At 41.1% G+C, this 25,424-nt stretch overlaps 1 protein-coding gene across 2 annotated transcripts in view; it reads right to left on the reverse strand.

Annotated features, from left to right (window-relative positions):
* The window catches only part of ripor2 (RHO family interacting cell polarization regulator 2), a 144,166-nt gene that overhangs the window by 26,843 nt on the left and 91,899 nt on the right, over positions 1-25,424 (reverse strand). For both annotated transcript variants that reach the window (XM_030147432.1, XM_030147433.1), the window contains exons 3-9: positions 19,015-19,170; positions 18,790-18,868; positions 18,013-18,036; positions 17,743-17,796; positions 8,722-8,871; positions 1,631-1,694; positions 1,197-1,240 (exon numbers count right to left, since the gene is read on the reverse strand). In XM_030147432.1, the coding sequence (XP_030003292.1) occupies positions 1,197-1,240; positions 1,631-1,694; positions 8,722-8,871; positions 17,743-17,796; positions 18,013-18,036; positions 18,790-18,868; positions 19,015-19,170 (571 nt within the window). The remainder of the gene's footprint in view (positions 1-1,196; positions 1,241-1,630; positions 1,695-8,721; positions 8,872-17,742; positions 17,797-18,012; positions 18,037-18,789; positions 18,869-19,014; positions 19,171-25,424) is intronic.

A 25,424-nucleotide genomic window follows, 5' to 3' on the forward strand; every position in this document is an offset into this window, starting at 1 on the left:
TTAACGAAAATGTTTTTACAATTCTAGTTGTCGTCATTTTGTTAGTTTTCATTAACGATAATAACCTTGGTTGGAGGAGCTTGTTTAGCACTGACATTCTTCAGTTTCAGCTGGATTTGGGTGTTCATGGAACATTGTACAGTCTACAATCGTTAAACCGCCCGCCGTTATACCACCATTTCCGCCTATCGCCATCCGCCAGCCCAGTTCCATGCACAAACATCACTTATACCATTGATTTCCCGACCGTTATACCACCAGCGTGATTGCCATCGAGTGCACATAAATTTTAACAATGCACTGAAACAAACGCGCCAGACGCTGATTGCGACAAGCTACGAGTAGGTCTACGGAACGGCCACCGTTCATTTATCGCAGAACACTCAGTAGGTCAGGATGTCGGGAAGAGGACGTGGGATTAAGCCAAAGCCTCAAGATGGGGTGTCATTTCCCGACACGGTATAATAATGCTTAAAATGTTTCCCCACTTTAAATGATCCCTTACAACATAACAGAATCAAGATTTATTTAGAAACGCAATTAGAACGGGTTAACGGAGGCAGCATAGACATCATATAGTAAAGACATGCACATTATGGATGCAACCCGTTGTAACGCCATTTTCGTTATACCAATTTGGCCGTGAACGGAAGTTGGCGGTATAACGAGAGTAGACTGTATCCTTTTATAAAATGATGCACTGTTTGCAAAATTGTGACCTATTTGCCATATCCTTGTCTTGGTACTTCTTGGGATGTGACATTTACATCAGAGAAGGATATCACATATGTATGTATATGTAGCACCCCCCCACCCCCCCCCCACCCCTTTCTTCCGGATCTGCCACTGCTAATGAAAATAAACTAATATGACAGATAAAAATATGGCCCCAGCAGCAACAAACATGGAAACGGCTTCTTTGCTTCTTGCTGCTGCGGCTACGTGGAATTCCGAAAAGGCCCGAGTGACAGTTTGGTTTCCGTTTGGTATGTAAACAAGCACATGGCTTGTGACAGAGTCAACTTCGAAGTTGTTCACAGTGAGGGAAGTGCTTCAGGCGTATTAGCATGGAAAAACTAATGGATTAGTGATAAGGAGGCTATCACTCAGGTTTTACAAATTTAAAGAAAAATTTGTGATGAAAGTCATAGACTGCTTTAATGTCAGTGTAAATGTTGTTGTAAAAATGAACTTACTTCATACTGATCTCCTGGACACAGTCTCGCAAAACCAGCCAAACCTGACAAGAAGGAGGAAATAGATTAGCAGTTTTGGCAGTTTTATGTAAAGTGTCTTGAATACATTTTTCTTGTGTTTTAACTCTGTTTGGAAGAACATTAACTGAACCCAGTTGATTACAATAAAGAAAATGTAGGTATTGTTAAAGGAAATGCACAGGGACCTGGATCATCTGCCTCAGGACCTGAAACCTGTCCCACTGGTGTCTACTGATCAAATATGGAAATGATCAGCTCTGTGCACAGATAATATTCTGATCATCATTTCTCGTTGCAGTTACCCAGATGCATTACTGTTACCTTTAGTAGAAATACATGTGAAAAGCTAAATGTCTCAGTTGAAAGAACTGTTGAGTGGTTTTCATCTAAAACCGTGCAGAGCTGTCGCTCACCTTTCATTCTGATATGAAACTCCCCAAGCAGGTTCTCCAGTTCACTCTCAAATGTGCTCATGTTCTGCGAAGGTAACACAGATAAGGACAGATCACATAAAACAGCCCTTTGTCACACAAGGCAACAACAACAGTAATCAAGTTATCTGTGGAGAGTGACGAAGCAGCAGACGAGGCTGTGGGACTGACGACAGGTGCAACTACCAAGTCACATCCACACACTGACAAACAGTCCTTCCATATCACACTGTAAATAGGCTTAACAGAGCAGGTGTTTGTGACTTACTGATTTTGTATAATGCATATTGTTATGATTTACACCATCTGGGATCTGAACAGTGAACACACACTGGGCTGTTTGTGTGTGCTAATTAGCTTGCACAATCTAGAATTTTGCATGTGGGGTGTGACCACGGTTTGCGGGTGATTTACTCAGATTGCTTGCGCAAATTACAACAGGTGCAAAGTCTTGCAGACCGCCCTATTTAAATGAGGAATTTGTGTGCACTACTGGACACAATACAGTGTAAACACTGCAGTGGGATAAACCAGCACTAATGAGAACAGAGACTGAGGGATCCAGATGCACAGAAATGTACGGATGGAGGAGTTTAGTCGTAGAAGGTATGGCATGACTCACTCATTCATTTATTTATTTTTCCTTTTAAAGGTGTGTGTGTGTGTGTGTGTGTGTGTGTGTGTGTGTGTGTGTGTGTGTGCGCGCATGCATGCGGGGGGGGGGGGACTTGGATTGAATGACTGTCACACACATAATTTTGTCACACTGTAGCCAAATGTCAGTGTGTATTTTTAATCACAATCATCAGGAGTGGAAGAGTCCCATAAAGTGTGTGTGTGTGTGTGTGTGTGTGCGTGCGTGTGTGTGTATGTGTGTGTGTGTGTGTGTGTGTGTGTGCATCAGAGGCGTTTGAGGCAGTACCACCACCTTTCTTGCCCTTTCTAATAGAAAATACAAAGTTAAAATTTGGTGGGGAGGCCTCGGTGAGAACTGCTGGTGTGTCCGTGCTCAGCCATGTCTCTGTTAAGAATAAACAATCAATCCGAAGATCTAAAATCAGGTCATTAACAATAAAAGGCTTATTTGAAAGAGAGCAGACGTTTAGAAGTGCCATACTGAAGGTTGCAGATGAGTTATTGGTTAGAGGTGTGGTTGCTTCGGAGTTAGTGACTGTGAGAGTGATTAGTTTGTCTGGGTCCACTGAGCGGGGTACTTCTGGTGGGTGTCTGAGGAGTCAGTGTGTTGTCCAAACCGGGATGTGACTGGGAGGGTGTGGTATTGCAGGGAGTGTGCTGTGTGACCAAAGGGGGGAGCTGTGAGCTGTTTTAGTAGGTGAGGGGGGACACACAGGTGTAGGGGTGTGTGGTGTAAACAGTCAGTCACGTGGGGCAGAGTGTAAAGTGGACTGAATGTTTCCAGCTAGTATAGAGCTGCCCAGTTTGTTTGGGTGGACACCATCGGCCCTGTAGAAGGAGGGGCGGTTCCACAAGAGGTTAAAATTGTCGATAAAACCAAAGTCCCCAGTGCGGCAGGTCAGCTGGAGCCAGGTGTTCAGGCTGAGCAGTCTACTGAAACGCTCCGCGCTGCGAGACAGTGTTGGTGTTGGACCACTGATAAAAACTGACCTGCCACAGCTCTGCAGGAAACTAAAAAGGGTCTTAAAATCAGAAAAATCAGAAAAAAATTAAAACCGAAGTTTTAGTTATCGGTCCTGAGGCTACGAGAGAGAAATTCTTACCAAAACTACAAGCATACTCTTTCAACCCATCTGTACAGGCAAAAAACCTGGGTGTTATCTTTGACTCTGAGCTGACTTTCATCCCACACATTAAATCTATTGTAAAAACAGGTTTTTACCATCTTCAGAACATATCCAGAGTCCGTCCAGTTCTCTCTCGAACCAACACAGAGATGCTGATGCATGCTTTTATTTCCAGTAGGATTGACTACTGGAATGCCCTGCTTTCTGCTCTTCCCAAAGATAGAATCTCACAACTCCAACTTCTTCAAAATTCAGCCGCTCGAGTGCTGACGAAGACCAGAAGGCGGGCTCACATTACACCGGTTTTAAAATCACTGCATTGGCTCCCTGTGTGTTTCAGGATTGATTTTAAGGTCCTTTTAATAGTCTTTAAATGTCTTAATGGTCTTGTGCCTTCTCATCTTTTAGACTTACTTTTACCTTATGAACCCTGGCGGACCCTGAGCTCCTCTGGCACCGGCCTTTGAACAGTTCCAAAAGCCAACACAAAAACCCATGGCCAGGCAGCTTTTCAGCATTCTGCTCCTGGACTATGGAACAGCCTGAAGGGAACCTCAGACCGCAGAGAATGGAGACATTTTTAAAACCAGGCTCAAGAGCCACCTTTTTAATTTGCCTTTTAACTGATGCTTCTGTTTTATCTACTCAAAGGTTTTATAGTTATATTTAATATATATATCTTAAGATTCTTTAAACCAGTGCTTCTGTTTTATCATTTTAATGTTTAATATTTTCATTATTTTCATTTATGTCTGAAATTTAGCTTCTCTAAATCAATTCTTTTATATCTTTTTAATGTTTCTTGTTCTCTGGTGTTTCATCAGAGGGAGCCCTCCATGCCGCTGTGGACTCCGGGGGCTGTGGCACCTTCTCTCACTGGGTTCCGCTCCTTTCTGGTGGGTGGGGGCCCCAGTTGGCCCTCTCCCACTAGTTGGGATGCGGGGCTGTGTTGCTGGTGCCTGGTCGCCGGGGTCGGCGGCTGCCTGCTGGTGCGGACGGCTCCCTGAGACAGCGCCTCCTCTTTTACTTTTACTTGTACATTTTTGTTCTGGTCTACCCGTGCTCAGCCAGTCTTCTGAAGTATGTGTGAGCTTGTGGGTTTGCATATGTGTGTGTGTGTGTGTGTGTGTGTGTGTGTGTGTGTGTGTGTGTGTGTGTGTGTGTGTGTGCGGGTGAGTGGGTGGGTGTGGGTGAGTGGGTGGGGGGCGGTACTGATTTTTAAACTGATATGTAAAGCACTTTGTGCTACAGTTTTTAATGTATGAAAAGTGCTATATAAATAAAGATTATTATTATTATTATTATGCCTCCTCCTCCCCACAACTACTGCAGCCAGTTTAGAGTGAAGTTCAAACCTGCCTTTCAGACGCGCTAACTATAGACGCAAAATCAGCCACCGCAATCAGTTTCAGGTTTAGTAAATCACATTGCACGCGCTAAATAATTATTTGCATTTACTCCTCCCAATAATTTTGTGCGTTCTGGCAGAAACACCCATATTACATATTCATCAGGGCAAACACGCTAAATGTGTTGTGCGAGCTGTGTTGCTCATTTGAGAGACGCAAACCTCAGTGCGTCCTGTTAAGGCGGCCTTACACTGTGCGAGTTTAGAGACGATTTCTCACTCGTGCGACTCTTTCTGGGATCGGGCCCGATGTGCCTTTAATCGTGTGTCGTGCTTCGTGCAGTGTACATGGGGTAAAGAGAAGCGATTAGCACCTCACGACCACCTCACGACCAGCAATCGTGTGTTCACAAGGAAAACGGAGCTGTTTGAAATCCTGCTCACTCCTCGTGAGTGTATCGTACTGTCAAAGCAGTGCCACGAACCGATGTGCCTCAAATTCTCACACTGTGCATGCGCGAACACAGACGCGTACAGTAGCGTACAAGCTAACAGTAGCTGGCTGTTGTCCTAGTGCAGTTTAGCTTTTGCAGCTTACCTCTAGTTCCTGCTGTAGGATTGACAGCCCATACTGTCCACATCTGGACAACCAATGCCTGCACCAAACGCATCGTTGTCTTTTCTTCTTTTTTGATTCCCCGCAGATAATGGCACATATTACCAAAGCAGCTCGTTGGTTTTTGTTTAGCACTACCATTTCATGACTCACGCCAATACACAATCGTCTATGTACTTTTTCAGATTCCTTGGTATTTTAACGTTGTATTTCCGGATACAACACTCAAACGTGTTGTGCGTCCTGTGGTGTATGGTCCTACAGTGTGAGCAGTCAGGTCGCATACGAGCGTCGGTCCGTGCAGTGTGAGAACAGGAATCGTGAGCCTGACTGTACGACTGATTCGCACAGTTTGAGATGGAGCTGCGTGCAACGATCGAAATAATCGCACAGTGTATGGCCGCCTTTAGTAGATCAGCTTCAAGGTGTTTTTGCGTGTGCAGTCAAGTTTGCGCACATTTTTACACGTGCAAACCTTTAGTAAATCAGGCCCTTAGTGTGTTTGCCTTGATGAATATGCAATATGGGCGTTTTTACCAGAACACGCAAAATTATTGGGAGGTGTACATGCAAATATCTATTTAGTGCGTGCAATGTGACTTACCAAACCTGAAACTGATTGCGGTGGCTGATTTTGCGTCTATATTTAGCGCGTCTGAAAGGCAGGTCTGAACTGACACAGCTCCGCACAAAACTAGCTGCCGTTGTTGTGGCGAGGGTTGCCAGACATTTCACACACAGGTGGTTCACCTCCTGTGGTTCACACCTGAAGTCTGGACGGTTCACCTCCCCTGTCAAGATGTTCCACCTCACAAGCCTACCGGGCACAATTAGACTGGTTTCTCATCATCTGGTGAGAGTGGCAAGGGGTAATCTGTGTAAGCCCCTCCCCCAAAACTCTGTGACTCAGCTATACAATTTTGCAGTGATTTTGATGCTTCATTCACGGCATAGCAGATTTTAAACTCCTCCCCCATTCATGTTTACATTAATTAGTTTATAAGAAGATATTCTAAATATGTATAAGATAAATTACATTAACTAGCGGCATTGTACCAGTAACACCATTGTATGATAGCGCCCTCGCATGGTGCAACAGTGGCATTGCACCCGTACGCCCTCCCGTGCTGCAACGTCAGGACATGCGGACACAGAACATCCACCATAGTAGGATTTCAAGATCATGAGATGTACATCACCAATGACTGTACCCAGCTTTCTGAAACGCAACTTTCAAAGTGTGTCTGGTCCGAAATGTCTTTATCCCAGGGTTCAAAGTGTCCAGGCTGGATGCGAACCGTCTCATGCTCCCAACGCCCAGGGTCCGAAAAGACCTGCTCCCCTGGCACATCCCAGAGCAGTTTTTACAGCGTACTGTCTCCATGACAGCAACCACTAACGCACACAAAATCCTCATTTAAATAGGGCGGTCTCCAAGACTTTGCATATGTTGTCATTTGCACAGGCAATCTTAGTTGATCACCTATGACACGCAAATCAATAGCACGCACATTTTTTTGTGCAAGCAAGCACATTTGCACCTGTTATTTGCGATCTTAGTAAATCAGACCCTTAGTGTTTTGAGCACATTTTTCTTATAATAAAATATATACATATTTATTAGACAAAGAAACCATAATGTCAGCCATTAGTTCCTGAACTGCTGTCTGAAACTAGGTGCCTGTGATTTGGCCATTGCAATGTTGCAATAAGCCAGAACTGACCGCATTTGTATAAAAGGGACCAAACTATTAGGATTGAGGAGATGATGTAACGACCAGCGTCCCCGCCCCATTTTGCCATTTTGAACATACAGGCGCCAACAGTCCCATAGCAGTGCGTTCATTGTTTTTGTAAATTGTCTGTAAAATCCATCTGGTTTAAGATGCCTGGGAGACACTGTTGCGTTAAAAACTGTTCCCATTACTCCCATGATTGACAGAACAAACGTAGAGACCCAGAGGTAGGTAATTTAGGGTTTTCGACTAGTTTAATGCATTTACAATTCCCACACACTAACCCAGCCAACACACTAACCAGACCATCACTGAACTAGAACTGAACCCCAGTCACTTCACACATACATGGAACGAGAATGTAGGAAGGAAACATGAAAAACATAAACGATGCTGTCTGTTGACTATGAAACAATGTTGATAGCATTTCACCATTACTACCCCCTGGATTACAACACGGAAACATTGCAATGTCTACGGGCTGACCTCTGCCAGCATCACAGTGTTTTCAGTCATTGGGCTTGTAGATCGACAAACCTTGAACCCAGCCTCAGCAAATCTGTCCATAGCTGTCAAGGGACTTGAGGCTTTTGAATTCTCGCACGGTGTTGTAACTTATGCCGAAAAGGAGATGGTTAACTAACTGCATGTAGGTCCAGGGGGGCAGAGTCCAGATCCTGCATCAGTCGGACCTACACCGGTGAACACCAGTAGCTCATAGGGGTCTATATCCTTCATATCGCTGACCTTCTCCAAATACCTTTGCTTAGCAGTCACATTGAGCCTCTCCCAATAGAGACCCTTTGCTTTAGTCTCCGCCTTATCCATTTTTTTTTCTTCAATCTTGATTTATGCAGCCCTTTCCTGAACATCTGTACAATGCTGTTGCCCATAGCAATCGATAGCTTGTAAGTTCAAAAAGGCGCAGGCTTACAGATATGTCACCTGATGTAACGTATGTCCTCATTCCTAATTGAGTGTCCAAGGGGTCAGACACGAGCATTACTACTTTAAGATACTTCCACTCTTCATCTGGGCACAGAGGTCCTTGCCCCTCAGGTGTGTTTTTAATTATGTGCACGTATCTCCTGTAGTTTCTTGTTGCATCTTAGTAAGAGTACTTGTCTTGTCTTTCCTGTGATATTGTGATGCATACGTTTTACTGGAGGATAACTCAGCAAATTAAATCAAAGTCCATAAATGACTTCCTATCAGTCCTTAATAGTTACTATGTTGATATCTCTAATAATTTCCATGTTATAAGTGATCAAAATATAAGTTAAGGCACATTTGCAATATTTCAAAAAGTCATCAAAAATTCAAAAACCAAAATTTATGAAAACAGTAAACAAACTTTGTAGACATTGTCCCAAGGAAGCTACATAAAAAATGTGAAATGAATCCAATCAGTAGTTTCACCGGAGAAGATGTTTGAAGAAATTGCTAATGAACACAACGACGAAGACAACAATGAAGACGACAACGAAGACGATGCACACATTGCCCTCACAGTAACTCACAGTCTATCGGCTGGTGAGCTAAAAAGGAATATTTTCTGCACATTTCTCCAGAGGAACGGGCAGATCCTTGCATTTTCCCTGCTACTGTACCTCAGTGTATTCTTTGTAGCGGCGGTTGACCTCTGCAATGCTCTCTTTGGTGCCTTTAGTGGTGGGGGAGGAGGAGAAGGCTTGCTTCATCCGGCTAGCCCCATCCCTTAGACGGCTCTGGATGCAGAATGCCTCATACAGCTCATCCACCTAAAATCAAACACACAACAGAGACCCTTAATCTAATGAATCAGCCACAAGGACGAGCAGGCTTTCATATACACAGTCCCTTTTTCATTCAGTTGTGTAGGCAGACACAGACATGGACTAGAAACCTCTACACCACAGGTGTCAAACATGCGGCCCGGGGGCCAAATCCAGCCTGCTAGAGGGTCCAATCTGGCCCCTGGAAGGAATTTGTGCAATGCAAAAATTACACTTAAGATATTAATAGTCAAAGATGTTCAAATTATTTTAATTCAGGTTCCACATACAGACCAATCACATCTCAATTAAGTCAGATCAGTAAAACAGTATCATACTAACCTATAAATAATGACAACTGCAGATTTTATCTGTGTTTTAGTGTGAAAAATCACACTAAAACAAAGGGGGGGCTCTGATTTGCCTTGGCGCAGGTCTGCGCATTTCTAGTTTTCAGCTTGTGATTTTCTTGTTGCCCCTTTTATGGAATTTTGCCTTGTTGCAGCTTTCCTGAATACTTAAAAACCATGAACTAGTGTATGCTTTCCATATCTTTCATCTTATAACATCTTTTACAAATAGTGTAAAACCACAAACTGTCCAGTTTTTTTATATTTTCAGGATCAAAAACAAGAATTTACAAGAAAGAATGATTTGACATTTATTGTGACAATTATTGATATTGACCAATAAGAAAAGGTTTTATAATAAAACCTTTCCTTATTGGTCAGTATCAGTAATAAAACTTTTATTCTAATGACATTTGTAACCATAGCACCCAGCCCTATGTGAACTTAACAATATAGACACCTCATGAAACAACAACTGCTATTGAAATACTACAAAAAATCACCTAAACAAACATCTGAACCATGAGATCCTTGGAGTGAGATTTAAATTTAGCTTAATATTTTTTGATTCCAATTAAGCCTGTTCACAATAAGCTAAAATATGATGGCAAGATACTATTCAGAGGTCTAAAACACTAAAACTGTAGCTCCAAATAAGAATCTATTTGCCTGTTAGCCTGTATGAACTGCACAGTTTAGGTCTATACTAATGTATTTTCAGTCATTATAATGGTACTTGACAACTTTTCACAGTATGTAAAGTTTGCAAACCAACAGCACAGATGGTGATACATCTCCAGAAGAAAATTTTCAGCGTCAACAACAAAACTCAGCTTTCACAATCTGGAGGCTGATGAATAGTTATCATTAGTCTGCAGCAATCAGTAATCATATCATTATCTACTAATTAAGCCTAATTAGAATAGCCTCTTGCTGGCTTTAAGGAAATGTCCTTTTGAAGGTCAGTCAAGCTCCAGTCCAGAGGACACCATCAGCATACCGCTGTGCCTCGGGCTCAGTCCACCCCAGGAAATGAAAGAGGCAAAAGAGGAAAAGAAAAACAGACAAAGAAGGGCAAAGGCAGAAAATGTGGAAAAAGGAATAAACATGTTCATGCATTCATGCATTCTAGTGAGAACAGACAGGTGAAAGACTTCCTCTGAGTCGCATCAACAAGTAGAAGCCCCATCATATTTAGGGCTGTAAGAAGATATCAGTTCTGCAATATATCACAATATTTCATTTCACAATACTGTATCAATATTAAAAAGTACTGTATCGATATTTTTAGGTATTTATTCAAATGCATATATTATATTATGGAGGTTCATTTTTGTTTTCTTTTTTGTTTCTATTTTATTTATTATTATTTCACACTCTTTTATTAAATAATGTTAGTTCCTTTGTTGGGATTCAACTAAAATACTGTTCTCAGGTTAGTTGTGAACTAATAGAATCTGAACATTTGAACAGGATCTGAAACTGGAATGTCTGTAAAACAGAATTTCAGTTTGAACACAGGAACATTTTGTGATAGAACATTAGATCCTGTTGGGATCAGATAAAAGTGTGTTTAGTATTTGTGCAGATTTCTGCTGTAATTCCATTCTTCCAGGATACAATCTTTTAAAAAAGAAAGAAAACCACTAAAAATTGCCTTTTTAACAATATCATGATACATTGTGATATATCGTATCGTGATCCTAGTATTGTGATTTGTATCATATCTCCAGATTCTTGCCGATACACAGCCCTAATCATATTAACACACAGCTGCCAATGAATCCACGACTTTCCTATTAGAAATCATTGGCCTTTGACATTGCTGATCTCATCTAAAGAGATACCTCATTGTAAACCTGGCTTGACATATAAGCCATAAAAAAATATCTGCACCCTCTTAACCCTATAACGGCAAACATATCATACAGTTGTGGAAAAAATTATTAGACCACTCTTGTTTTCTTCAATTTCTTGTTCATTTTACTGCCTGGTACATCTAAAGGTACATTTGGTTGGACAAATATAATGATATCAACAAAAATAGCGCATCAGAGTTTATTTTAAAAGCTGATATCTAGCCATTTTTCATGGTTTTCTTGATAACAACAGGGACAGAGCGGGATTCAAACCACCAACCCTTCAGTTATTGGACAACCTGCTCTACCTCCTGAGCCACATAATTGCACTTATTTCTCTTGCGACATTTCAGGTTGGTCTCAAACAAGATATATCTTGTTTAATATAGCTTCAGTGTAATTTTTGTATTTCACAAATTCATCCCACAGGCCTGATTCGATCTTAACTTGGGCCAGTTTTGGCCCATGGGCCATATGTTCGACACCCTTGATCTAAAGTGAGAGGAGATGCCTGGCAGTCCCACTTTCCACCTTCAGTCTCTGTCACATCTTTTTAATGATGATGATGCCCCTGCTGTTCCGAAGGGCCAACAGCCCACACACAGCAGACCCCTGTCCTGCGCAGGACGTCATCAGGGTGTTGCTGAACACCACCTGCTTCCTCCATGTGCACCAATTACCACTTGGACATCTGCAGGCAAAGAAGCCACGACAACAGGAACAAAGGAGCTGGCCGACGCCAGTCACAAATGCAGCCACAGTAACAACATGCTGATGGATGAATGTGAAGTCATCCCTCCGCTGTCCCACACAAAGACACTCAGCTGTCCCTAAACACAGAGCTGCTGAAATGAGCTTTATTCTAGTGTCCTATGTATAGCCTTCTTATTTACTAAACGTTTTTGACAGTGTTCAGTTCATGCATTGTTCTAAGAATGCTTCTGTATTTTAACTAGGAAAATTAATCCATAAATCAGAGCACTGTTATTTACTTTACTCTGCCAATGGGTTGTGGATACAACAGTAATGAGGCAACCACCAATTTTGATTTGGACCTTAAGTCTGGGAGACACTGGCATAGAAAAATGTACTTTATGGTCCAATGTGTGATATGTAGTGACATCTAGTTGAGTAAGTTTACAAGTATAATTTATTTATTTAACAATGCAGATGAGCTGAAGGCCACTATCAACGCAACCTGGGCTTCCATTCCACCTGAGCAGCGCCACAGGCTGATCACCTCCATCACACGCCGAATTGATGCAGTAATTTGTGTAAAATGAGGCCCAACCAAGTCTGGAGTACTTAGAAATGAACAGACTTTTCAGAAGCCTGACATTTCTGTTTTAAATATGTGTTTTTTTATTGATTTTATGCAATATTCTAATTTTCTGAGACACTAGATTTTGGGTTTTCATTATCTAAAAGACATAATCATCAAAATTTCAAGAAATAATGCTTGAAATATTTCACTCTATGTCTAATGAGTCTATATAATATATGGGTTTACCTTTCTGAAATGAGTGTAACTTGGTGGTGTAAGGTGTAACTCATCCTAGATAAGTGCAGGCACACGGCCTCCTAGATAGACCCTGACATCGTTCACAGATTCACCGATTCACCATGGCAACTAGAATGGCATACTTTCCACCCGTCAGCGACAGCTACCTTTAAGTGTGACAATTCAACAACTGTCCAGGGACTGCAGATGAAAAACAGCTAGGGATGCAGTGATACCACTTTTTTCCAGACTGAGTACGAGTACTTCCATTTGAGTACTTGCCGATACTGAGTCCTGATCCTAGTCCTTAGTAATCCCATTCCAGTTGTTCGTTCCTTTAGTAAATGTGCTTTATTGTCGTTGTCATTAGTCTGACTGGAACAAAGTGCTGCTACTGACATTTAATGTGTTGGAATGAGTGTTTGTCAATTAACCCACCAGGGGGGGCCGCTCTGAATTAACCATACTGGACAAATACCACGAAGAAGAGGAAAGTTTAATGAAGAAGAAGGAAGTCAGTAATAACAAACATCGAGAAAACAGAGGAAACACTAATGTGATACTAATGCTGCAGCGTTTTCTCTGTAAGGTTTAAAAGTTTAGCTTCAGCAGGAAGAGAAAAGACAAATGAGTTAGAAGTTTGGTTTTCACTTCTGCTGGCGGTGGTCTGCACCGCTCCGTACCTCCATAATATTATGAGCAGGATGGAAACCAGCCCAGCCCTGGGTAGTTGTCCTAAATGTGTCAGTAGTTTTTCTGGGTAGTTGTCCTAAATGTGTCAGTAGTTTTTCTGGGTAGTTGTCCTAAATGTGTCAGTAGTTTTTCTGGGTAGTTGTCCTAAATGTGTCAGTAGTTTTTCTGGGTAGTTGTCCTAAATGTGTCAGTAGTTTTTCTGGGTAGTTGTCCTAAATGTGTCAGTAGTTTTTCTGGGTAGTTGTCCTAAATGTGTCAGTAGTTTTTCTGGGTAGTTGTCCTAAATGTGTCAGTAGTTTTTCTGGGTAGTTGTCCTAAGTGTGTCAGTAGTTTTTCTGGGTAGTTGTCCTAAATGTGTCAGTAGTTTTTCTGGGTAGTTGTCCTAAGTGTGTCAGTAGTTTTTCTGGGTAGTTGTCCTAAGTGTGTCAGTAGTTTTTCTGGGTAGTTGTCCTAAATGTGTCAGTAGTTTTTCTGGGTAGTTGTCCTAAATGTGTCAGTAGTTTTTCTGGGTAGTTGTCCTAAATGTGTCAGTAGTTTCTCTGGGTAGTTGTCCTAAATGTGTCAGTAGTTTTTCTGGGTAGTTGTCCTAAATGTGTCAGTAGTTTTTCTGGGTAGTTGTCCTAAGTGTGTCAGTAGTTTTTCTGGGTAGTTGTCCTAAATGTGTCAGTAGTTTTTCTGGGTAGTTGTCCTAAATGTGTCAGTAGTTTTTCTGGGTAGTTGTCCTAAGTGTGTCAGTAGTTTTTCTGGGTAGTTGTCCTAAATGTGTCAGTAGTTTTTCTGGGTAGTTGTCCTAAATGTGTCAGTAGTTTTTCTGGGTAGTTGTCCTAAATGTGTCAGTAGTTTTTCTGGGTAGTTGTCCTAAATGTGTCAGTAGTTTTTCTGGATAGTTGTCCTAAATGTGTCAGTAGTTTTTCTGGGTAGTTGTCCTAAGTGTATCAGTAGTTTTTCTGGGTAGTTGTCCTAAGTGTGTCAGTAGTTTTTCTGGGTAGTTGTCCTAAATGTGTCAGTAGTTTTTCTGGGTAGTTGTCCTAAATGTGTCAGTAGTTTTTCTGGGTAGTTGTCCTAAGTGTGTCAGTAGTTTTTCTGGGTAGTTGTCCTAAGTGTGTCAGTAGTTTTTCTGGGTAGTTGTCCTAAGTGTGTCAGTAGTTTTTCTGGGTAGTTGTCCTAAATGTGTCAGTAGTTTTTCTGGGTAGTTGTCCTAAATGTGTCAGTAGTTTTTCTGGGTAGTTGTCCTAAGTGTGTCAGTAGTTTTTCTGGGTAGTTGTCCTAAATGTGTCAGTAGTTTTTCTGGGTAGTTGTCCTAAGTGTGTCAGTAGTTTTTCTGGGTAGTTGTCCTAAGTGTGTCAGTAGTTTTTCTGGGTAGTTGTCCTAAGTGTGTCAGTAGTTTTTCTGGGTAGTTGTCCTAAGTGTGTCAGTAGTTTTTCTGGGTAGTTGTCCTAAATGTGTCAGTAGTTTTTCTGGGTAGTTGTCCTAAGTGTGTCAGTAGTTTTTCTGGGTAGTTGTCCTAAATATGTCAGTAGTTTTTCTGGGTAGTTGTCCTAAATGTGTCAGTAGTTTTTCTGGGTAGTTGTCCTAAATGTGTCAGTAGTTTTTCTGGGTAGATGTCCTAAATGTGTCAGTAGTTTTTCTGGGTAGTTGTCCTAAGTGTGTCAGTAGTTTTTCTGGGTAGTTGTCCTAAGTGTGTCAGTAGTTTTTCTGGGTAGTTGTCCTAAGTGTGTCAGTAGTTTTTCTGGGTAGTTGTCCTAAATGTGTCAGTAGTTTTTCTGGGTAGTTGTCCTAAGTGTGTCAGCAGTTTTTCTGGGTAGTTGTCCTAAATGTGTCAGTAGTTTTTCTGGGTAGTTGTCCTAAATGTGTCAGTAGTTTTTCTGGGTAGTTGTCCTAAATGTGTCAGTAGTTTTTCTGGGTAGTTGTCCTAAATGTGTCAGTAGTTTTTCTGGGTAGATGTCCTAAATGTGTCAGTAGTTTTTCTGGGTAGATGTCCTAAGTGTGTCAGTAGTTTTTCTCTAACCCCCACAGTGGCTCTTTGAACAGATCCTCTACCTCCACAGTTCTGCTGGTATTCTCTGTCTGGGTACTCATCCTCCATCACCTGGAAAACAGATGAAAGTACGCAGAGGACGGACAGAAGGCTGCGTCTGTATCTGTCTGTGTCTGAACGGTACTGTCAGTCAGCCTTACTTTTATTACCCTCATTTATTTGGTTCATTCTCCACACTCTTCACACTCACACACATTCTTCCTCCTCCTCGTACCTGCTGCACTGAACTGGGAATGTCACACGGCTGTAAGTGGTATTGTTGCATTTGTATCAGATTACTTTTACGAGTACACACACTGAGTATTGGAGCCGATGCCCAATACTGGTATCGGATCAGTGCATCCCTAAAAATAGCTATTAGGCTAACTCTGGTGCATTTACAGCAATGTGAATAAATGTACAATGTTCCTGTTAAATAAACCAATAAAATTAAATAAAATAAATTAAGTGTTAAGAAAAGAATTTAAAACTTTACAAACTGGCGTCCCCACTTTTGGGAAATGTTGTTTTTCTTATGTTTCATCATATAGTTTACTGTGTAATAGACCTATAGGTCTAAGATCATCTATTCATCATTGCTTTAAATTTTAATATACCACCCAATCTTTTTTTGATTTGAGCCTTTATAACCTGATATTCCAGGATGGAATTTCAGGTTGCATCTGGCATTTTTAAGGCATCCTATCTTTGAATGCAATAACATTATGACACAAATACAGCAATGATGTTTTCTGATCATTCAGAGACTCCAAACTTCATTTCAGCTCTTCAGTCTAATGTCCTACAAAGGCAAGCTGTCAATGAAAATAGTTTAGCAACATGCGTGTGTGTATAGTTAGAATCAAAGAGCAGAGACAGTGCTATATTTAGCTTACTTTCAAGTTCTGCTTCAGCCTTTCAGGATTTTTACCTTCCTGGCATGATAAATCATGTAATCTTTCACTATTTCAAATATTTAAAAGTGAGTTCAACTCTATTTTTGTGCAGAGCTGGAGGAAACAGGAGAAGAGTTTTGTGCCCTCAGAAATGCATTCTGCAACAACCTTAGAAAATGGAACAAGCATCAAACCTGCTTGTGTTTTTTCTTTCCAACACCCGAGCACGTAGACAGACTTCCTGAGTTTCTAGTACAACCGTACCACCAGCTTTTCTTTGTGTCTCGTCTTCAGAGGGCCTTTAAATTGCTCCTTTCTGCAGTCTGCTCACTTCCCCGGCCTACATTCACCGTTGCCTTCAACCTTTCACAAACACTCTTCCGTCATACAGTTGTGTTTGTATTCCATCCTGTTTCTACACCAGGCCTGTGGGTAATGTCAAGGGTTAATATCATCCAGTAGCTGGCTTTTTGGAGCTCCTTAGAATCCAAAGGCTCTGTCTACAGGTCACCATGGTTACATCTGGAATGGTGCTGTTTTTTGGGGCGTGTGTCCTGATTGCCTGCTGTCACATCTGAGTCGACACACACAGAGGGAGGCCTGTACAACACTACAAATGTGCATGTGAAGGAAAAGCACCAAGTCTTGCAACTGGGGTGGAGTTTTATTGTCCCCAACTGGCAGCCAGGGAGGGGACTATGAAGGCAGGATGTTGGAAAATCATTATTCAACCTGGCAACCTTGGCATGGACCACTTCAACAGTCAAATATCTGGAATCTTCTATCAAAACAAGAACTAAAGAACACTACCCACTAAAAACCATGACCTTTTTCTTTCTGTACTTTGAGATTCAGTTGAATGAAAAGTGCTTTATAATTGCAATTTATTACCTCCACCAAGGAGGTTATGTGTTTGCCAGCGTTGGTTTGTTTGTTTGTTTGTCTGTCTGTCTGTCCATGTGCAAAATAACTCAAAAAGGGGGTGGGGGTGGGGGGGCACTGATCTGCCTTGGCGGAGGTCTGTGCTCTCTTTTCTAGGAAAGCACTCTTAGAGTGCAGACCTCTGCCAAGGCAGATCAGTGCCCCCACCCCCACCCCCCAATCACCACCAAAATTTAATCATTTGTTCCTTGTGCCAGTATCAACATTTCCTGAAATTTTCATCCAAATCCATCCATAACATTTTGAGTTATCTTGCACACAGACAGACAGACAAACATGGGGGGGGGGGGGGGGGGGGGGGGTGTTGATATGCCTTGGCGGAGGTCTGCGCTCTCCGAGTGCTTCTAGTTATTATTATTATTATTATTATTATTATTATTATTATCATTATTATTATTATTATTATTATTATTATTATTATTATTATTATTATTATTATTATTAATAACTATGATGACTAAGGGTGAAAGAAGTTATTGAAAAAGACTTCACTGAGCACTAAAAGAAGGCTGAAAATGTGTCAGAAAATTCAGGAAGGAAACTTACATTTTTGAGTTTTTAGAGGAAAGTGGCTCCATATCTGGCCTTAAAGATTTTCCGTTTTCTTATTTGTGCTTACCTTGCTCATGTGAAACTCCAGACGTCTCATATATCTCTCAATTGTTTTGATTTGCTGGAAGAAGACAAACAAGGGAAGAATTATTGGCATTACAGGAATGTGTCTCCTGTCCATGTTCTCTCTTCCTTTCGTATTCCTCAGTCTCCACTATGTCCTCCCTCTTCCCTCCAACCATTCTTATCATTTTTCCATTTCCCACATCAAAGATTGCCTGAACATGCACAAAAGTCAGTGGTTATTGACAGTGGACTGTCCTTGCCAGCTACTCACCTTGTCAAGATCATACAGCACTCCCTGGAGAGAAAAACAAGACACAGACACACAACCTCATTATTAGAAGAGGATGCACAGCGGAGGCATAAAACAGTCATACAAAGCAGAGTATATGAAACCAGCTTAAAATAAATTATGTGAAACATGAGCTGTGTTTTCATCAAACGACAAGTGAATCTCAAGCCAAGTTTTGAAAAATAAAGAAAATGCCAATTATGTACATTTCTATGGGTTTGAAATAAATAAAGTAGACTGTGGTGTTGGCATTACAGTCCATTATATTTAGTGGTAACAAATTGTAGAAGAAGTTGCCATTTAGCATGTAAAATGGAAAAGATATTAATAATTTCCTCATGGCAGGGGTGTCAAACATACAATCTGTGGGCCAAAACCAGCGCGCTAAAGGATCCAATCTGGGTGGTGAGACGAATTTGTGAAATGCAAAAATTACACCGAAGATCCTAATAATCGTGGATGTTAAAAATAATTCCAGTTCAGGGGCCATATACAGACCAAGATGATCCCAAGTGGGTCAGAGCAGTAAAATAGTGGTAAAAAAACAAAACTAAACATAATAACCTAAAAACAAAGACAACTTCAATTTTTTTCTCTTTGATTTAGTGTAAAAAAGTAAAACCAAATGAAAATATTTACAATTACAAACTATCCTTTCAAAAAAAAAGTGAATAACCCAAATAGATATGAACAACCTGGAAAGTGCAAAGTATAATATATTGAAAAAAAGTATTAAAAACGTATTCTGATCTCTCTCACCAAACGAGAATTTCTCTTCATGTCCTTCATGAGTGATGTGAGTTTATCCAGCTCTGTTTGATGAACCTCCAGATACTCACTATGGGTGAAAGGGACCAACATTTGCTTTCTATGTTAAAATGTATTGATCTGTGCATGGACAATGATAACATCATGCTAGTATAGGAGCATTTATGAGGTCCATCTGTGTCGTCCACAGTGTCTAACAGCGTCAGGGTCACTCACTTCAGGCCTTGTCTGAGTGCGGTGTAAACCTCCTCCAGTCTTTTGGGCTGTGGTTCTCGGGAACTGCTGCCTCCTTTGTGGCCGGACACGTGGGGCTTCTTGGGTTTAGACTGAGGCTTCTTCTGTACCGCTGAATTCCCCATGAATGAGTTACACCTATGCATAAACACAAATAAAATGAATACAAATACAAGAGCTGAGGAAAAAACAAACAAAAAAAACCCAATGCATTTCAAGACTACACAATACTCGACTTCAGTTTCATAAGGCAACATAAAGCAAATCACCTCAATCACAAACTGAAAATGACAGGGGAAAACACTGAAAATGAAAAGATGTGATTGCAAAAAGAAAAACAATTATATGGAATTATTTCAGTAAGAGCAACGTTGATGCTGACCAAAAATCTACCTTTTCCTAATGTTCTTCCGACATAATTTCAGATGAGTATTCATCTGATTGTGTTTGGTGTGTTGAATTATTTATAACCTCTGGTGAAAAATACCTGTGTATTCAATACCAAAAGTTAAAAAAAAATTAGAGTCTGCTTCTTTTCCAATCTGTGGAGCCCTAATGCATTCTAGTACGTTCTCGAAGGTCACCATAAAAGCAGCTGACAGGAGGACTGCCGCCTCTTGTTGTACTATAAACAGCAAGTTCCCGTTGGTCCTCAGACTACTCAGAACCAATGGGGACTGAGTACCATACTTTCCAGACTATAAGTCGCTACTTTTTTCTCACTTTGAACCCTGCGGCTTATACAACGATGCAGCTCGAGTATAGATTTTTATGGGCCAACGTCCTCCAGGGGGCGCTCTAGCAGGAAGAGCAAAAGTGAGACAGACAGGTGGAAGAGGTGATGAAGAGGAGAAGTTTGAAGCTGAACTTTGAACAATCATTTTGCACAAACCCTCATCATGGAAAACACATGAAGAAATGCACATGATGCAGCTTTGAAGTTCAAACCAATCGATGTGTCTGTAAAGAAGGGAAGAGCTGCTGCACGCAAGTGACAATGAGAGACAACGGAGGAGAGACGTAGAAGGAGTGTGACGGAGCCGTTGAGGATGTTTAACTCTGACACCGAAGAAGATGACTGCAGTGGTTTAATGAGCAGAAGGAAGATGAAGACAGATCAGTGACTTTTCTGGGTTTTTGAACCAGCCTGTTCCTGCCGTTTTACTGCCGTGGTACAGGCAGTGTTTGGAAAAAAGCAGCGAAGGGATGGAAATAAATATTTAAATCATCCGTCTGGCTTATAGTCAGGTGCGCCTTATATTCAGGTGCAGCTTATAGCCAGAAAAGTACAGTACTCAGTCCAGAAATGTCGATGGCATGGTCTCAAAGGGTTGTGTCACTTCATAGGGGAATGTTTCAGCCTGTACCAGTGTACCAGCACCTGTGCCAAGTTCAAGGACCAAGAGGTAGGGGGAAGGGGAAGGGCCAAGGGGTAGGGGTACATGATGAAAATGGTCACATCTACAACCTATCTTTCAGAAAATGTTAACAAAATGAACAACCATGAACAACCAGAAATCCATTAAGAAAAACAATTTTAACAATACTCTGCTCCAGCTTATTATTTCTACATGTGCATTACATTATACAGACCACAGTGATCTACAAAACATTTAGTAACAGGCATGACAGGGTTCAAATTGCACTTCTCTTGACAACTTAAAATTTTTCTTTCTTTTAGTGTAAGAAGTAAAATGACTTTAAAATATCTACATTTACAAAGTACCCTTCCACAAAAAATGTGAATGACATGAACACATATGAACAACCTGAAATGTCTTCAGGGCAGATCAAACTGGACTGAATGTGGCCCCTGAACTAACATGAGTTTGACAGCTCTGTTTCCCAGCATTCTGAAAGTGTCCCTGGGCCGTCCTCAGAACGGCTTCATCTCATTTGTCAGTTTCAGAGGGCTCATCCAGTCAGTTCCCACCAAGAGAACTCAGTCACAGATGAGCAACACTTTCAGCCCACATATTATTCAAATAACCTCAACCTAAAACTGTCAATCAGCGTGCTGCCAGTCACACTAGTGAAAGCCCACAGCAAAGATTCAGCAGTGAAGCCCATCATCGATCACACCAGGGTGTGGGAATCATAGGTATGCATGAACATATCTGCAAACACTTGATCTTCTTCCCTCCCCCCACTTTGAGTGTTTGACCCCTGTAAGACTGGAAATGCATCTTCTGCTCCAGTGAACAAACACACTGAGGCAATCACTGTCATTCTGGTGTTGTTCTTCATGCACAGAGTCCTCCAGCACCTCCACCACTGGAAAAACAAGAGTGGCTTTGATTTGAACTGAGGAGGACAATAAATGAAGAACGAGGGTCAGGGTTAGACAGAATTCATTTACTGCTCTATTAACATAAAAAACTGGACTCTAATATCATAATCAGCCTTCAGGCCAGCGTTACCGTGCACCTCAGAGGAGAACCAACAGATATTCAAAATCTTTTATTCCTTCAGTTATCACACTTTCAAACTCTGACAGCAGTCATTTTAGTCATTTTGTATGAGATTTGTTAATGTTAGCAGAACCTACAGCAGTGTTTTTCAACCTTGGAGTTGGGACCCCACGTGGGGTCGCCTGAAATTCAAATGGGGTCACCTGAAATTTTCAGTAATTGATTAAAAAAAAAAAAAAAAAAACTAATAAAAAATATATGGTGAGTTGACAGAGACAATCACATACATAAAAGACAAACTTTGAAGCTGAAACTGCAGCACTGTGGTTCTGTTTGTGTGTCAAATGTTCACTGTGGTCAGTTTCAGATGCTGCAGCTCTTTCATAATTCATAGTTTCAGTTCTTGTTTGTTCAGTATTAATTGTCCTCCTTGTAAATCACAGCTGGACTGACTGTACATATCCTGACCAAGGAAAATAAAACTCTCCCTTTGTGCAGTAATCTACACCTGGATTTACTGCCTCTGTCCACAATAATATACATTATATAGACTAAATGTCCTCTAACATTAATGTTTATTTGCAAAATAGTATAGCAAATGATAAAAAAAATTAGTTTCATTTTAATTAATTAATTAATTAATTTCAGCAAAAAAAAAAAAAAAAAAAGGCTGGGGTTGCGAGAAATTTGTGATGTTAAAATGGGGTCACGAGCCAAAAAAGGTTGGAACCACTGGTTTACTTTCTTTCAGTAGTACTGAAACTAATTGTTTCAATTCCAATTCAAAGTAACATTAAAAAAGAAATCTCTTTAACAAACAAAATGACATCTTATGCCTTTCTCTACAGTTCACAGTCATCGTTGACCAACTCACTTCCTCAGTCACACACTGCTCAGCTTTTAAATCATTACACTTTTGAGTTGACAAATGACACTTCCTTTGCTGCTGGAGGATTCTGTTGGTTTCTGTAAATTAGTGTAAGAGTCTGGTTTCAACCAGCTCTATATGTAGAGTGTTATGAGATAACTTTTGTTATGATTTGGCGCTATATAAATAAAATTTTATTTGATTCCTTAGACTTAATGAAATGTTCTCAGTGACATGGTGACAACAGATTCCAGTGCTCGACAAGTTGCATTGCCACTTGGCAAAAAATGTAGCAGCACAACTTCTAGGCAAAGCTGTCACAAATGTAGGACAAGTCTGAATGGGAGCATTGCATAGCCTTGGGGATCATGCAAGCTGTAGTGCACTAGGGTCTGTTTAGGTCTGTTATGTACATATGCAACCACAGATTATATAGTTCCATACAGACTTTAATGATCAATCTACACACAAACGTTGTTTTAACAAACATTACAGAAAACAGTCTCAGACAGGAGACTGAGGATGGCGTTCAGCAACACACAGCCATCACACAGTGCACTAACACACTCCAGTGACCTCAGAAGCCATATCTCCGCCTCGTTCATTATCAGGATGGTAACTTGTCAACTGCTGTCGGTCGCCCACACACTCAACCGAGTCATTCCAGCCAATTACCCCATCCACCGTCTGAGCACAGACAAAAGAGGGGGAACGAGTGCTTCAGACATGTTCAGGGCTGCTAAACAGGAGCTAAAGCCCGGCCCAGACAACGCAGACTGTAAGAGCTATTTCTGGAAGGTGAATGACAGAGGTTTTGTCCTGTGATGATTGAGGGGCCGTTTACACGGCGTAGGATTCAGTCGACTCCGGGAAGATTTCATGGCGGATTCGCCTTCTGTTACCATGGAAACGGTGCCTAGAGTGCCTGAATCCGGAAACTTTTGATGCCAGGGTCCAGGGTGGAATGTTATCGATACGCTCCGCATTTCAGCTCCGTTTTAACGCGAATCGGAGCGTTCCGGGGTAAAATATGACGTCACCGCATGCGCGCGCAGCCAAGAACCGCCAGTTAACCCACTCCAGGCCAGTTGGTGGCGGTAATGCACCTCCAAGCTGGTTTGCCAGCCTCTATGACACAATAAAGCTGCAGAAAAAGAGGGAACAACCACAACAACAATGGCCGGTTTCAGAACAACATACGTGCTGCTAACTGTGCTCAGCTTGTCTGTCCAGACAAAGAAGTCCTGCGTCTTTGTATGACCACTCACCATTGTTGTTTGTAAATAGTGTTGTCCGCCTCTTCTTCTTCTTCTTCTCCTCATTTAAAGGCTGTCTAAACCGGAAATCATTTGTGTGCAGGCGCGTGTTTTACCGCCACTGTTTCACTACAGCTCTACATCGCCAGCTACTGGTCTGGCATGGACACTACAGCGTATTCAGCCGTCCTCGCGGACTCATGTTAACTCAGATCGTTATCATAGCGGCTTCGTCTTAACGCGGAATGATTTTATAACGCAAAGGAGAAATCTTTGCGGAGTGTTGCCGTGTAAACGTACCCTGAGTGTTGAGAAGCGTCAGAGATCAGTCAAGGAGGAAACTAAAGCTCTTATCCATCAAGTATATTCAATCCCCAACATCTCCAAATAAAAAAAGAACCAATGGCCCTGTATCTCACTGGAATGTTCGATCAAGAATCAGTAAGTTGAATTTGTGAGGTTGCTATGTTAGAGTCCTGTGGTCTTGATGCAGGAGATCAATCTTCCAATAGAAGTGGGTGGTACTTTAACTGGAGAATAACTCAACTAATCAAATAAAAAAGGCCATATATGACTCCCCATCAGTGATCAATAGTAACTATATTGATATCTATAACCATTTCCATGTTATAAACCATCAAAATATGGACTATTATAAGTAAAGCCGTATTTGTAACATTTCAAAAATGTGTCAAAAATTCTAAAAATTTATTTTTTCAAAACTGTGCACAAACTTTGTAAACACTGTCCCACAGAAGCTACATATAAAATTTTGAAATGAATCCAACAAGTAGTTTTGTCACAGAACATGTTTGAAGAAATTGCAAACGAGGTTGACGACGGACACAGTGCCTTCACTACAGCTCATGGCCTATCGGCTGGGGAGCGAAAAATAAAAACTGAATTAGTCACAACAATTCACTTTCTTTTTGATGGACCGATTGACTTGCTGAAGCCTGTCATTTATCACAAGGCTCAGTTCCTTTGTCTGTGTGAGGATCGTTCAGACCCGGTTACACTTCCATGTGAGTGATACAGCTTCCATCCCAGCGCCATTTTATTCCCCAGGTGTTACTGCCAGGTGTGTATCTCTTCTGTAAACCGAATTAAGTACTGGTGGATAATAAAAACAAAGTTCTTATTTTCTTATTACAAAAATAAAGATGGTGCCTTGCCAGGAGGCCAGCCAGCAACAGCAGCTACCATCATGATTTTATCTTTTTACTTTTTTATCAGTTTTTCTCTACTTTTTTGTTTTAATCACATTTTGTTGATAAACATTGTGGTGATGGCTGGACTAAGTTTTGCTACCTTTGTCCTGTTACTTTTGTTAGTCTTTGTAATGGAGAACTATGCGACTGGCAGACTGTCTCCTACAGGCGTTTTCAGACAGGGTATCCGGATTTATGTTGTACCTGGATACGATCGCACCGTTCCAGCAGATGTTGCTTTCACAAGCACATACTGCAGCCTGTGCCCAAGCACAAGTGGGTAATACAGGGCTGAAACAGCAGGTGGTGGTGTGGAGGGAATTCTGTAGCTATCCAACAAATATGGAAGTGACAAACCCTTACCTCATCAACCATACGACTGTTCTGTTCATTTGTCTACAATGGTGGCAAGACAGGCCAAAGTTATTATCGTTAACAAAAACTAATGAAATGACGAAAACCAGAATTGTAAAAACATTTTTGTTAACTGAAATAAATAAAAACTATAATTAAAAGAAAAAAAAAACAATAACTAACTGAAACTGTATTGTGTGTTTACAAAACTAACTAAAACATATAAAAATTCTGGATAAAATTCCCTTCGTTTTCGTCTTTGTCAGTGTTGGACTGACATAAAATCAGTTTA

The sequence above is a fragment of the Sphaeramia orbicularis genome, chromosome 11, assembly GCF_902148855.1.
Source record: "Sphaeramia orbicularis chromosome 11, fSphaOr1.1, whole genome shotgun sequence".
Lineage (NCBI taxonomy): Eukaryota > Metazoa > Chordata > Actinopteri > Kurtiformes > Apogonidae > Sphaeramia > Sphaeramia orbicularis.